The sequence below is a fragment of the Procambarus clarkii genome, chromosome 19, assembly GCF_040958095.1.
Source record: "Procambarus clarkii isolate CNS0578487 chromosome 19, FALCON_Pclarkii_2.0, whole genome shotgun sequence".
NCBI lineage: Eukaryota > Metazoa > Arthropoda > Malacostraca > Decapoda > Cambaridae > Procambarus > Procambarus clarkii.
In genome coordinates, this window is record NC_091168.1 from 3,527,939 (window position 1) to 3,543,585 (window position 15,647).

Consider the following 15,647-nt stretch of genomic DNA (forward strand, 5'->3'; position numbering starts at 1 on the left):
ATTGGCATCCCCAGCGGGATCCGTCCCCTTGTTAAGTATGTTTGACAGGGGTGGTGAAGTGGCGTAATCCCTGTATATAATTCCCCCTGTGTGACGATTGTGACGTTATACGTCCTGTGCGGTGCTCAAGAGTGACTAAGTGCGATATTGTGCAGTGCGGTGCTCGCTGTGATTAAGCGATTAAGTGCAATATTGACTAGTGCGGTGCTCAGTGATTCAGTGCAATATTGTAGAGCGAAGTGTTCGCTTGGACTCAGTGTAATATTGGGTAGTGCGGTGCCCGGAGTGATTACGTGCAATATTGGCAAGTGCAGAGTTTGGTGCGATAAAGTGCAATATTGACGTAGAACAGTGCTCGGTGCGTTAAGTGCTAACGTGTAAACGGTGTGTTAAGTGCTCGTTAAGTGTTCCATCTGTGACAATGGCAGACAAAGCTACCATCGATGATCTGGACGATGTTCAGGCTTTTCTGAACAGAGTGGACTGTCTTGCCAGATTAAAATATCTGAGTAAACCAGAGCTTGTACTAGTGAGCGCCTACCTGGAGATCAAGATCCGTGCCAGTGATTCCCGTGTGGAGATCTTGTCCAAGGTTCACCGGCACCTGAAGGCAGAAGAGAAACAGGAAGGCGAGACTCCTAGTACAAAGGAAGGTGAGGAACTAGCTTCCACGGAAAAGGAAGATAAGGGCAGCGACGTTGACAGTGATGCAGGTGAGCTTAATATCAGCTTCCTAACTGTCAAGATGCGTGCCTTGGAAATTAATAGAGAAATTGAATGGAAGAAATTAGAATTGGAACGAGAGAGACAAGATAAAGAATTAGAGATGAGACGTTTAGAATTAGAAGAACGGAAGGCAGAAAGAGAAGAGAAACGAGAAAGAGAGAGAGAAGAACGAGAAAGAGAGAGAGAAGAACGAGAAAGAGAGAGAGAAGAACGAGAAAGAGAAGAAAAAGAAAGACAGAGACAACATGAACTAGAAGTTTTACGATTAGGCGCTGGACAGAGACAAACTGGAGTAAGCGGTTTCGATCCGGTAAGGAATATAAAAATGGTCCCCAAATTCAACGAGAGAGAAGTTTCGAAGTTCTTCGCAGCCTTCGAGAAAGTCGCTGCCTCTTTGGAGTGGCCAAGGGAGAATTGGGCCATCATGATACAGTCAGTCTTGACTGGGAAGGCCCAAATCGCCTACTCTACGTTATCCCATGACGACTCCGGCGATTACCATATGGTGAAGAAAGTGGTGCTCATGGCGTACCAATTGGTACCTGAGGCATATAGGCAGAAGTTCAGAAACCTGAAGAAGACCTCAGAGCACACTTTCACCGAATTCGCCACGATCAAGGAGCGACTTTTCCAAGAATGGTGTGCCTCTCGGAAGGTGGAGACCAAGGAAGACCTCGAGCAGCTGATTCTGCTCGAGGACTTCAAGGATTGTTTATCTGGAGACCTCAAGACGTACTTGGAGGAACAGCAGGTAGAGACCTTGAGTGCAACAGCCACCATGGCTGAAGAGTACATCCTGACTCATAGGCCGTCTGCTAAGTACGTCCCGAGGAATTACCAGCGCCGGTTGGACAGACCTCAGGACGATGAAGAGGAAAGACCCGTCCCACAAAGTGCTAAGAAGACGCCCCCAAGTAGCCCCCGAAGAACAAGTCCTAGCAGTCCGAAACACCGGAGTCCAAGGAGGAATATGGTGTGCTGGACTTGTGGGCAGAAAGGGCATATAGCTGCTAGGTGCCGAGGCAGAAGAGGTGGCAGCGCACGTAGGGAGGTGATGATGATGAGCTGTGTTACACCACCAGCAGGAAGCCAATCGACGACTACGCAGGACGAACCCAGATTGTTTTCCCCTCACACTTCAGGTGGGTATGTATCGAGTGATCATACTGGTAGATCGGTTGTAGTGCTCCGAGATAGTGGAGCAGCCCAGTCCCTGATAGTGAAGAGCTCGTTACCCGAGGGAGTAAGCATTGACGGGAGACAACAGGTTGTCCTGGTTGGGTTTCCTAGGACGCAGTATATCGCCCCCTTAGTGTCAGTACATCTCGACTCGCCTTATTTCAGCGGCACATGTGCGTTGGCAGTAGTCGATACCCTCCCTGTGGCTGGGATTGACGTGGTACTAGCCAACGACTTGGTGACAGATTGGAGCATCAATCTTCCCAAGGTTGTGGACGAGTCTACCAGAACAGCAAGGTCGGAGGTGACAACAGGCAATGGTAATGTCCAGGTAAAGACAGACCCGGATTGGAGTGTGTTTAATCCTTCCTCTCACCCGCAGATCGACGATATTCTAGCAGAGACTTCTAATTCTTCTCTCGACGAGGAACATGAGGTTAAGAAGGCAGAGGTACCTGAGCAAGAAGAGAGGCCTTGTGTGCAGGCACCCACGGATACCAACGAGTCTGGAGCGAAGGCGGATGTGTACTTGCGGTATGGCAAGGTACAGCGTGTATTGAACCAGCCAGAGATTCCCCAGACATCAGAGGTATGTGAGGTGTGTTCAAAAGGTCTAGTGCCCTCTTCGGTCCAAGCCAGGCTAGTGGAAGTTGCCGGCTATGGACATGACAGGCTCAGGAAACTTATCCCTCGACTTACCAAATGTTTCCTATCGGTATTTTGTTTGATTCTCGTATGTGTTCTCAGTAAGGATCAGTGGACGACCCGAAGAATGATGGCTCCCATGAACATCGTGAAAAGGTCCCAGGGATTGGAGATTTGTACTGCAAGTGTTGCAGTTGAAGAAGGGACCTGGGAGGTAATAGTTGATACAGGAGGTACGCGAAATGATAATATGAGTGACTGTTTCCGACAGGTTGACACCCCCCGCGTGACTGCTGAGCCTCAATGCAGCGTTATGTGGAACGTTGGTCGACCTGACGGTGGCAGAGCGAATGCCACCTGCGACGTACGAACAGCCCCGTTGGGACTAGGTGTGGACCTAGTAGAGTATGCTGTAAGTACTGTTTTACCCGCTGTCGCTATCACTCTGAATTATCAGACCCCTGTATTCCAGGTTCCTGTCTCCCTGAAGGACCATCGGACCGGCACCAGAAATGCCGTCTGTGATCAGCCGTCATCGGTGCCTCGACGCAGAGAAGTGTCGAGACGCCCCAGATCGTGTCTACACCGATCCTTCCTTGAGACATGTGAGATGACGCCCCTGCTTGACATCGCAGTGGAGACGTGGAAAGTTACGCCAGGCAGGACATCGCCTTCAATCTTCAAGTTCCCGTTGTGCCGGAATTGCCCAGAAGGACAGTTCTGTGGGCGAGACAGCCTCATCACTCCAGTTCATAATGCATGTGAGTCCATTTGGAGCAGTGTCGCCATACTAATTTGGTTTGTGTTTCTTTTTATAGAACCCCAAACCATATTCCTTTTGGTGGGGAGGTGTTACAAACCCGGATCCAGCGTCCGAGCAAGGAGCAGTAACGACTACGCCATCTGTGGGTCAGCTCCCGAAACCCCCGCCAAACGAACGACGACACCGTATGAGGACGGCGAATATCGGCCACAAGGGCCAGTTTCCAGTCCTGTGCAGCTCACAACACAGCCGCTCCTGACCTCTGGTGAGGTGGTGCTCCGACGACAGCGCCATCTATGGACTGGATACGTCAGGTGTTTGTGCCCGAGCCCGTAAGTGAGATGTATTAGTGTCCCGGTTATTGATGACGTGTCTGCTTACAGAGCCGACCTGGGACCACTGTGTTGAAGGTTGAGTCAGTCTACCCGAGGCAGCCAGTCTCCATACTGTGAAGTTTGCTGCAGCTGTTGTGACGTCGTCCCCCCGGAAGAACACTGTGGTGTGTTAGCCTGCCAGTGGAGTGGCAGTGAAAGGATTTACCCGGGACCGACTGTTGGAGACGATCATCCACTGGGGTATTGAGGACAGGAGGGTGATTTGTGATGTCACACGAGACTCCTGTCTAGGGCGTACCCCTTATATCGTTCGTGGAGTGGCCGTACCAGCCTTGGTGGCTCAGTACCTGCCAGCAGACCAGCTGGACGTGTGGTTGACGGCCTCCACGACGGTGCCCCCAGTGGACCTGTGTTTTGGCTGACCTGTGGCCCGGGTAGGCTCGGCATTCTCAGAGGACACGTCTTGAGGCCATGAAGAAAGCACCAAGGACTCAGCACCAAGTGGTGTGGCACCAGCGTCTTCAGCAGAAGACCACGATTATGGATTAATCCCCTTGTATAGTGTTAATACCCCCCCCCCCCTTTGTGTAACCGTTTTATATATTATTTATTGGTGACGGACATTATATAATATTAAGTTCTTAGCTTTCTTTCCCTACTCCCTTTAAGTTACTTGCGTCACGGATCTCATCCCTTGAAAGCCTCTGCTGGCTTGGGGTCGGATATAACTTCCTCTAACAACATCAGAGTAAGGACCCCGTTGCGTCCCGAGAGGGCCGTAACAGTCTCTCTCCCTTTGTTTTTCACCTCTTTCTGTCTGTATGTCTCTGCATCTCTCCTCTTTTCTCCTTGTCTGTCTCTATCTTTTTTAATGCAATAAAAATAATTATGCTTAATAATTTCAATAATTATTAAATAAAATTAACGTTTTAAAACTCTTTGTTTTATCATACGTTATATAATTATATCATAATTTTAAAACGTTATATCATAAAATTAAAATACGTTTTATTAAAATATTATGACCTCCCATTTTATATTCGTATTTACAACTTCTCAAAAACACGTGTATAAAACATAATTTAAACGTAATTAAAACAATTATATGTGGTACTTATCTCATTTTGAAAACGAGAAAATGTTTACTGAGAGGGGGGGGGGGTACCAGGCACACGCCCAAGTCAACTAGGCCACGACATGGTCAAAAGGATTGCAACCTGTAAATTTTGTAAATTCCAGGTTGTCGTGAAAGGCATAAAAATTTTCCCATGAACCCATCAAGTTATTGTGAATACTCTCTATGTAAACTATATTTATTTATTTGTATTTCTAATTAGTACTAATACTGTATTTATTTCTTTGTGTGTTGTAACAAAGTACTCACAGCCGAGTTCATATAGTACGTTGAGAATAACTGAGGAGGGTTATTAATATTATCTATGTTGGTTGTTCTATGTTGCAGGAGTACATGAAGATGTTGGAGTGGAGGCGGCACTACCAACCTTCCACTGTTGGTGGAAGTAGTGTTCTGTGTGACCTCTGTGTACGACTCCACGACCCACATTTCTACCACCACAATACTATCCATGACTTCTACGGGTGGTACGTGACTCAGGCCAACTGTAACGCAACTGGTACAGTGCGTCACCAGTTTTAAGTGACTGTGAATACCGGAATCCACACCAGCTCACGCCTAGTTACACAGGATGTTCGATGGTGCTGTTTACGACCCTCTTTGTATCCACTGGCGGCCCTTCTGTAAGACCCTCAGTGTACCCACTGGCACTCCACTGGCTGCCCTTGTATAAGACCCTCAGTGTACCCACTGGCTGGCCTTGTAGAAGACCCACAGTGTACTCACTGGCTGGCCCTGTATAAGACCCACAGTGTACCCAATGGCACTCCACTGACTGCCCTTGTATAGGACCCACACTGAACAAACTTGCACTTCACTGGCTGGCCTTGTATAAGACCAACAATATACCCACTGGCACTCCATTGGTCTCGACTTTTTGATGTGTAGGTCATCATCAGTGAGGACCAACACATCAAAAAGTCAAGACCAGCACTCAACAGCAAGTTAACACATAATTACATTCTACCCACTTCAAGACCCCGTACCTACCCAGAGACAGTAGATGCAAGAACATACGGATTTAATGTCCTATTAATACCCATTATGCCATTCATCCACTTGTTCATCTCAATCACGTCTTGTTCCACCTCACCCCAAGTGAATATAAGCTTTGGCAGAGCATGAAATTTTGTGAATGATAAAAACATTAATTTTTTAAGAAACAACGCCATCTGTTGAACGTAAAAGCAACACATGCTATACTAAATATGTTACGATTTTGTTTCAAAGTTTCCGACTGCATTGACAAATTAAATTTGTATAAATTTCGATTTATTTGCATTTTGATTTAATTATTTTGTGTGACATTGCATTGGAATTGAGCTGTGCTGTTTACTATACCGTTCATTTCGTGAGTATATATATAGATGCCACAACTGTGACAGGTAAAAACATGTTTTTTTTAAACAATGCCATCTGTTGAACATAAGAGCAACACATGCTATACTAAATATGTTACGATTTCATTTCAATGTTTCTGATTTCATTGATATATTGAATTTTCATATATATCAGTTTATTTTAATTTTGATTTAATTATTTTGTGTGACAGTGCGTTAGAATATACAAATTCAATTATATAAATTAAAGTTATACAAATTGTTCAAAACAAAACAAATATGGAGTTCTTTGAAACAAAAATCTCATCTAGGATTATCCCTGCTAATGTAGTTTGGTTTAGGAATGTTGATGATATTTTGTGCTTATGGCCATGTGAACAAGACCAAACAGTTTTTCTTAATGAACTTATTAGTTCTTTGGTACCTTCAATAAAATTCACTTGTGAGAATGAATCATAATTATAATCTCAGACTGAATCATAATGAACATTGAATCATAATGAATCATTGAATTAAACGATTGAAAACTAATTTTTGTATATTTCAAATAAACTATAAAACATTATTACTTATCAACACATCCTATTGAATAACATAATTTATTAGTATTGTGCAGCCTGTGTTTCCGACTGGCTGGACACTGATGTTTGGGTAGTATTGTGTGTTGGATATTTCCAACACCGAATACAACATTGTTGTATTCTCATTACTTATTACTAACCATACTAATTTTTGTAGTTAGTAAAATTAACAACACATAGAATTCTCATGTACTAATAATTTCATCTGTGCAGTAGGCTAGAATTCTCACGTCACCTGACGCCAGTATTGCGTCAGATTTCCTTACAGTAAACACATTATATCCAATGTGTGTGAGAATTAAATTCGATTCTCCATAATTAAAGTATTCTGTATGATAACTAATTGCAGACGAATTGATCTCTAACTAAAAGCCGAATAGAGCGTTAGAATCATAGCATCTATCTCGTGATAAAATTAACGTCACAAATGAATGCCATGGGGAGACATTAATTCCTCTCCCTTATATATTTACTATTCTTAAATTGGTAAATAACAATATTTTGTTCCTCTAAATAATAAACCCGTCCAGTCTTTAACGTTTCAAGCGCAAATGCGAGAAATATTAATGTTCGAGACAATAATTTGTTTTATGAACGCGGGCTCGGCGTGGGTAGAGGGACGACATCTCAGTACACGTGGAGAGCTGATCAAGAGCAGACCTGCGCTTACCGTACTCATAAGAAGACGCCATTGCCCAGCAAATAGGGCAGGTGTTATCCATCCTCAGATGAAAGTCGCCACTGTGAGGCGTGAATAACCTTGCAGATAGTATCTTCAGCTAGTGCTGGTGTCAAATAAGGAGCCCTTTGACTTGGTTCCTGACGACATGTGACCAGCCAGCGGAACGCATCATTATTCAGGATAGGCTTAGCCGGAGCCTGAGATGCGAAACACGGCAATCTTAATTACTTACACAGTGCCCACAGCTAAGTAAATTCCTTTATGTGATGCATCAGGTAGAAGTTTTAATAGTAGCAGGGTGATTGTCCGTTACGACGCGCGATAACACCTAATAACAGGTGATTAAATTTGTCACCTGTAACTCTTAATATTCTTGAATATAGATTTAGTAGTCAAATCAGTTGCTACTGAAAATTTTATTTGTCTTGCAGCACGAGAGAAGAATTCTTCATACTGCCTTCCCCCATGTTAACCCGTTCCACTCGTCAGTCGACCGAGTCTGGAGAATAAGAGGACTTCTATGGTTTTCTAAAGGAATCTTCATTAAGCTAAGATTTATTTCCTTTTATAATTCTATTGCAATTTATCTTGTGCAGAATTCTTTGGGATTAATATGTGGTTTACTGTAACTCATTACTATGCTCATAATCTATGTTCCTCTTTTTGGTAATGATATCAGTTTCAATATTATTTTATAGGATTAGATTATTATTAATTGAATTAGTGAACGAACCACACTAATTCCTGGACGTACTTACCTCCAGTAATAACCCCCCAATGTAGGTGTTTGAGGTTTGTTTCATTTAATAATACAGCCCATTAATTATTATTATGAATCATACTTTTAGTTTTATCCATAGTTACTGGTTTCATCTAGGAATTATCTAATGATCAGAAATTCTCAGTTTCCCTCTTTACTTTAAAAGCGGGTGGTCCTTCGTAATTTAATTTACTACATTAATATTTAAATAATCAGATTCAAGTCCCAAATATCCCACATTATGGTCCTTCGAACAGGATGGGCATTAAATTTATAATTAAAATATTAACCATTAATAACTAATCCTTGTGTGATAGAAGCTAGACTAACTATTTAATTAATTGTGTCAACTAACATTGTAACACATCAGTTAGCCTAGATCACACTAACATATTGCTACTTTCACCTTATGTATAAAGTAGCTTTAGTGGGTCATAGCCAATTACCCACAACACTTAGACCTATACCTCACACCGAGGTGAGAATCTTTAGGTCACCAGGAGCAACAGCTCATAACTTTTACAATAACACCACCCTAACACCTGCGTTAGAGTGGCCTCACCATCTAACCATTATATACTTAGGTGGTAATGACATCCACCCCACTCGTCATCCAGCTGAGGTGATCAAACACCTCAAAACCATAATTTCTTCTTTCAAGCTCATCAGTGAATCAGTGGCATTCACATTAGTGGAACCTCGCCAACCAAGTCAAGATAATCGTTGGGGAGTAACTCCGGAATACTACCTGAGAGCTGCTAAGTACATAAATTTCAGGCTGAAAAAACGAGTGAGATTGGATGCCACATATATCCAATTTACAGCCAGACCTTACAGACAGAACCTGACCAGAGACGGTGTACATTTGTCAGGGGAATCTAGGTTGCATGTGGTTGACAAGTTAATTAACACCATCAACCATCACAAAAGGCTGTGGCTAGCAAGCCAAACTTAACTGTACATAATTGTTCACCTGTGTGTGCAAGAGCACTCTTATAAAACAAAAAACCCAAAAATACAGCACAACTATATTTACCTTATTGCACCACAATAATCTTTACCCATGTTATTAGGTAGAATTTAGGCTGAGATTGTGCTGAATTTGGTACAAGCTCAGACTAAATAATTTTATAGTTCTTAGTTAGGAATTATTACGACTAGATCTAAAACTAGACAGTGTTGTATGTATCATATTATTTGTGCTGACCCTATACAGGGTGGGATTAATTTTGAGATAACTCTGATTGGAGTGTCTCCATAATATTTCTCTTGTATGCATTATTTTGTGTATCTATTTTATGTATTGCTGGATTATCTCCATTAACTCTGATGGTGATATGGATGAGCTAACCGGACGAGAACTAGTGGTGAAGTTCAGACAGTGCACAAAATATCTAGCTATTTGTTGTTAGGTAGGTAGGTACATTCAACCTCAAGTGAGGTAAAATATAAAGTAGTCACCTTAAATTAGGCTACAATTAATGTTACCTGTTCACTAATGAACAAGTACCCAAGCTTCATTAGTAATACATATAGTAACACTGTGAAGTTTGATCCTAAGCCCAACATGGCTACTCCTGAATAATTGAGGAGAACCTACATTGGCCTTAAAGGTCACTTGACCAGATTAATTAATAAGGCTGAGAGCTTAACTAAAGATAATCCCATTGACTCTTATCACTTAGAGTCATCAGTTAGATTGGCTGATCTAAAATTTGATCAAGTCAGATCTGCAGGTCAATCTTACCTTGATCTGCTAAACACTGTAGAAACTGATCCTGAAGAAGCAAGTCAAACTGTAGAGGACATCTCCCAATATGAAGAGGAGACTCATGATAACATTATCAGGCTATTTAAATTAGCCAAACAGTCTGGATCCAAGACCAGCAACACTGGGTCTCACTTCAATAATCACTTACCCGAGGTTCGTTTACCTACTCTAGACTTGCCCACCTTTTCAGGATTAGATACAGAAAATTGGGACAATTTTTGGACTTCCTTTGAAGTTCACATCCATAAGAAACAGTCTCTAGACAAAGTTTCTAAATTTTCATACCTACTCAGTCTTCTCACAGGAGAGGCTAAAAAGGTCATACATAACCTTACTCTTGATGAGAGTAATTATGATGAAGCTATAAAACTCCTGAAGTTGAACTATTGCAACAAAGAGTTAAGTATAGCTACCCTTTATTATCAATTGCTAGATCTGAATGCACCAAACAGTAGACCAGAGTCACTTCAAAGCTTCAGACTAGAAGTAGAGTCTCTAGTAAAGGCCTTAGGTACCAAGGTTAATATACCTAGTTCTGAATGGTCTATCAAGCTATTGTTACAGAGGAAATTACCTCGAAACGTCTTGACAGAGCTCTGCTCACATTATAATACTGAGTTTCTTACTCTCGATCAGATTTTCGAGGGGTTGAGGATCACAGTTAATAGGTTAAAGACTCATGACAAAATTAAGCCTGAGTCTAAACCAATTAATACTGATATTTCAGTCAAACCTAAACAGACTCCAAGTAAGTCTAATAAATATAAATCCAAACCTACTCCATCCACCAGGAAAAGAAGTGGAAATGTAGGTACATATTCAGTATCTCCTTCAGAGATAACCAATGACTTGTCTATTAAAGAGACTAAGTCTATTAACCTGAGAAAGTGTCTGTTCTGCAATCAGGAACACACCACTTACCAATGCTCTGCTTATCCTACGTATAATGCTAGAGTTAAAAGGTTACAGGAATTGCACAAATGCACCAAATGCATGGGTTCTCATGATCTCAAGAAATGTGCAGTACCACTACGTACCTGCAACCGTTGTAACCAAGATGTACACCACTACGCCTTATGTAGAAAATCTTCTACACCAACCATGACCACTGGAGAGAATTTTAGTAATTCTACTGCAGTGCAATATTGTAAAGTACATCACGAAGTGAATGTACTTGCTACTGAGTCAGGCAATAATACTACCTTGCCTACCGCTCAACTTAAATTAATAAACCGAAGATCTAGAATTAACACTAGGGGTCTTTTTGACCAAGGTTCACAAAAAACCTTCATTACACAACAGTTGGTAGATGAGTTAAATTTAAAACCTACCAAAAGTGTGAAGTTAAACATTTCTGGTTTCCTGTCAAATAGTAGACCTCGTGACTACAAGGTAGTTAAATTACTAGTTAGATTAGGATCCTCTACTAGCCCTATCCATGCGGTGGTAGTGGATAAGATTCCTACGGACCTGCAGGTCACAGGATTAGCTCGCACTGCGAGACACCTTAAGCGAAACCGCATGAGGCTAGCGGATCATAAAATAAATTCCGATTGCCTCACAGACATTGGAATATTAATAGGCGCGAATCATTATTACAAGTTTATCACTGGATGCACTAGACAACATGGTATGAATTTGTTGTCGTCCGCAGGGGGCAAATTGCTCACAGGACCCGTGCTTTTCAGACAAGGTCCAGCGTCCACAAACCAACAGACCAATAATGTAATTGTGGCGTGACTAGGCTTAGAGCAGTCACCCCTACGCTTCAGGGAAATAGCCGAGGACATTGAGTCTGACCCACCAATACATCGTTTGTGGGATCTAGATACGTTAGGCATCATCCCTGAGCAACCAAGTCCTGATGATACGTGGACTTACCAGCAATATCTGGATACAGTTGTCTACTCAAATAAACAATACTGGGTAAGACTCCCATGGAAGTTAGATCATCCACAACTTCCAGTGAATTATTTTATGGCAGCCTCACAATTGCAGTCTCAATTAACACGACTGCAGAAGCAGCCAGACAAACTAACCATGTATCACCAGCTTATCCAACAACAACTTAACAATAAGTTCATTGAAGTTGTTGAACACGATGACCGAAAAACAGGTCATTATTTACCTCACCATGCTGTGGTGAAAGACTCATTGACAACACCTATTCGTATTGTCTTTAACTGCAGTGCTAAAGTAAAGCCTAGCAGTGTGTCTTTAAATGAATGTCTCCAAACGGGACCTAGCCTAACACAAAGGCTACATGATGTGTTGTTACGATTTCGCACAGGCATTTTTGCCTATACAGCTGACATCAGCAAAGCCTTTCTCCGAGTAGGATTGCAGGAGGAAGATCGTGACTACACAAAGTTCCTCTGGTTCAAGGATCCACTGGATCCCAACAGTGAAGTAATCACCTATCGGTTTGCCTCCATATTATTTGGTGCTACGTCCTCACCGTTTCTTTTGCAAGCAACATTAGACACGCATTTGAGGAAATCAGACAGCCCTTATAAGGCAACCATTAGCGACAGCTTGTATGTCGACAATTTCCAGGGGACAACTAATGATCAAGCTGATCTGGTAGCAATCTACCATGAGGCTAACCGTGAACTGTTAGGAGCCAATATGCCTCTACAGTCATGGGCCTCAAATAATAAACTGCTTAACCAGTTAATCGAGAAAGAATTTCCCGATTATCAGGTACCCAGTAAATTAAAGGTTCTAGGCGTGGAATGGAACACCAACACTGACGAGATGAATGTCAAGTCAGTGCAAACTGATAATTCAACCCTTACCATGAGAACACTGCTCTCATTTGTCAGTCAACCATTTGACCCTTTAGGCCTACTTAGTCCTATATTAATAAGGGGCAAACTCCTAATGCAGGAGTGCTGGCAACAACATATGGGATGGGATGATCCGTTATCAAGTGAGTTACAAGCCAAATGGCAAATACTCTCAACGGATTTTAATCAGTTAGGCGTTTTGAAATTTCCTCGTAATGCTTCAGGACCAAACTACCCAACAATTTGCACGTTTTTTTGCGATGCCTCTGGCAAAGCATATGGCGCAGCAGCCTATTTAGTTAACAGTGCTCAATCAATTTTACTCACGTCAAAAGCAAGAGTTGCTCCCATCAAGAAGAGATCCTTACCTCAGATGGAGTTGACTGCATTGCTAGTGGGAGTAAGATTGGCCCATTGCCTGGCAAAGACACTCAGTAATATCCACTTTGGTGAGATTGTAGTGTGGTCAGACAACGAGGCAGTCTTACAATGGGTAAGAAACAATAACAACAAAACTCCTTACGTCAGTAATCGCGTCAGGGAGATTCATGATTTATCCGCAGGATATAAGTTTAGACATGTCCCTACTAAGGACAATCCTGCAGATTATTTGTCAAGAGGATTGACATTAAAACAACTTGTCAAATCTTCGCTGTGGTTCAATGGACCTTCATGGCTTGTTGGTGGTCAGTGGCCCAAACAAAAGTCACAAGTCATAGTGACCAATATCACCACTCCCATGATGGAACCAGAGCCTCAGCGAATATTAGCCATTGATCCTCATCGTTATTCCAACTTAAGCAAATTGTTACGAGTGACTGCGCACGTGTTTGATTTCCTTGCTAAAGTAGGAATTCGACATAAATTTCCCAATCCTGTTCACTATTGGATTAAACGGGCGCAGCAAGAGACCTACGGAAGCGAATTTGAGAATCTTCCGGATAAACTCACTAAGTCTCTGGGCATCTGGTACGATGTCAACACTCATAACATACTACGATGTGGAGGACGTTTGCTACATGCAAAGATTGACTTAGACACTAAGAACCCAATTCTTTTACCTCGTCACCACATCATAACTAAACTTCTTGTCTTACATCACCATCAATATGGTACACTACATGGTGGAGTTTTAGATACTCTCACCGACCTTAGACAAAAGTACTGGCTTCCTCAAGGTCGTCAGACTGTTAAGACCATTATTAAATCTTGTGTAATCTGTAAGAGATACGACGCTAGAGTCTGTCCTTACTCAGGACCTCCCCCACTCCCAGAAGAGCGAGTGGTTCATCTTCGTCCTTTCGAAACCACTGGAGTTGATTATACAGGAGCCTTACTCCTCACTGGTAACCCAGATAACATACCAGTGAAGGCGTACATTTGTCTCTTTACATGTGCTACAACCAGAGGCGTGCACTTAGAGGTCACCCCAGACATGAGTGCTGAAGCTTTCATTCAAGCTTTCCGCAGATTTGCTGCCCGCCGATCGTGTCCTAGATTAATGATATCAGACAACGGATCTAATTTTGTGGCAGGAGAAAGTTGTTTGCGAGAAGTCTGGAACCACCCTGAAGTACAGTCAGTCTTACAAAGAAGACAATGTCACTGGAAATTCATAGCACCAAGAGCCCCTTGGCAAGGTGGGTTCTATGAGCGAATGGTAGGCACAGTCAAGAAGTGTCCAAGGAAAACTTTACACCGACAAAAGGTCAGTTACTCAGAACTCCAAACTATTGTTGTGGAAATCGAGGCGCGAGTCAATAACCGCCCAATCACCTACCTGTCTGATGATTACACCCAGAGAGAACCACTGAGCCCCTCTCACTTGATCCATGGAGGTCTACTGAGCCCTCTCATCCCTTTACCCGAGGAGGACCCTGTAGACCCGTCCCATGTGACCAGAGGAGACTTGGTGGAAAGCTACCAGCATCTTTCTAGAGTTATTAACAGGTGGAATGAGGTGTGGACTCGAGAGTACCTCACAGCTCTAAGAGAGTACCACTACGGAGCGGAGCGACAGTGATGGACCAAGGTCAGAATGGCCTATAGGTAAAATTGTTACCATCCACCCAGATCGACAAGGTGTCCTAAGAGTGGTTAAAGTCTTATGCAGAGGCAACACTACTCTAAAAACTTTAGAGAAGCTGGTTCCCCTTGAACTGACTGAACAAGAATATCAGCCAGATCCAGTTTCCCAAGTAATTTCAGAGGACAATGAATTTGTTCCTCCAAGCAACCGCCCCACTAGAGCTGCAGCTCAACAATGTAGGCGGAATTTGCGAGCCTATTACAACTCTGAAGAAGAGTAATTTCCTTCACTTCCCACTGAGAAAACTGTGTTGATGCTACGATGTGATATCACGTAACGAAACATTACACGTCACTATGACCCAGGATATCGCATCACTGTAGATTCTGTTAGTTTAAATTGGGAAAGTTGAATTCTATAAATATTGTGTAGGCTACAAACAACATGTTTCATTTGACATGTAAATAGCAAGACTCAAGTCCCTGTAAGTCCTTGATAAATCCGGGACGTTCGTTATGTGTGTACTAACATACTAACATATTAACATACTAATGTACTAATCTTAATATCACTTCGGGATAGGTCAGTACAACACAGTACACTACGACCCTAGAACCCTCCCCCCGGAGTTATGTTGGATATTTCCAACACCGAATACAACATTGTTGTATTCTCATTACTTATTACTAACCATACTAATTTTTGTAGTAAGTAAAATTAACAACACGTAGAATTCTCATGTACTAATAATTTCATCTGTGCAGTAGGCTAGAATTCTCACGTCACCTGATGCCAGTATTGCGTCAGATTTCCTTACATTAAACACATTTTATCCAATGTGTGTGAGAATGAAATTCGATTCTCCATAATTAAAGCATTCTGTATGATAACTAATTGCAGACGAATTGATCT

The 15,647-nt window shown here is 42.3% G+C and overlaps 1 protein-coding gene across 1 annotated transcript in view; it reads left to right on the forward strand.

The window, feature by feature from the left end:
* Window positions 1-6,340, forward strand: part of LOC123751353 (alpha-(1,3)-fucosyltransferase C-like) — a 58,732-nt gene extending 52,392 nt beyond the window's left edge. The window contains exon 4 of the mRNA XM_069327579.1: window positions 5,111-6,340. Within this exon, the coding sequence (XP_069183680.1) occupies window positions 5,111-5,305 (195 nt within the window). The 3' untranslated portion in view covers window positions 5,306-6,340. The remainder of the gene's footprint in view (window positions 1-5,110) is intronic.
* Window positions 6,341-15,647: the final 9,307 nt, after the last annotated feature.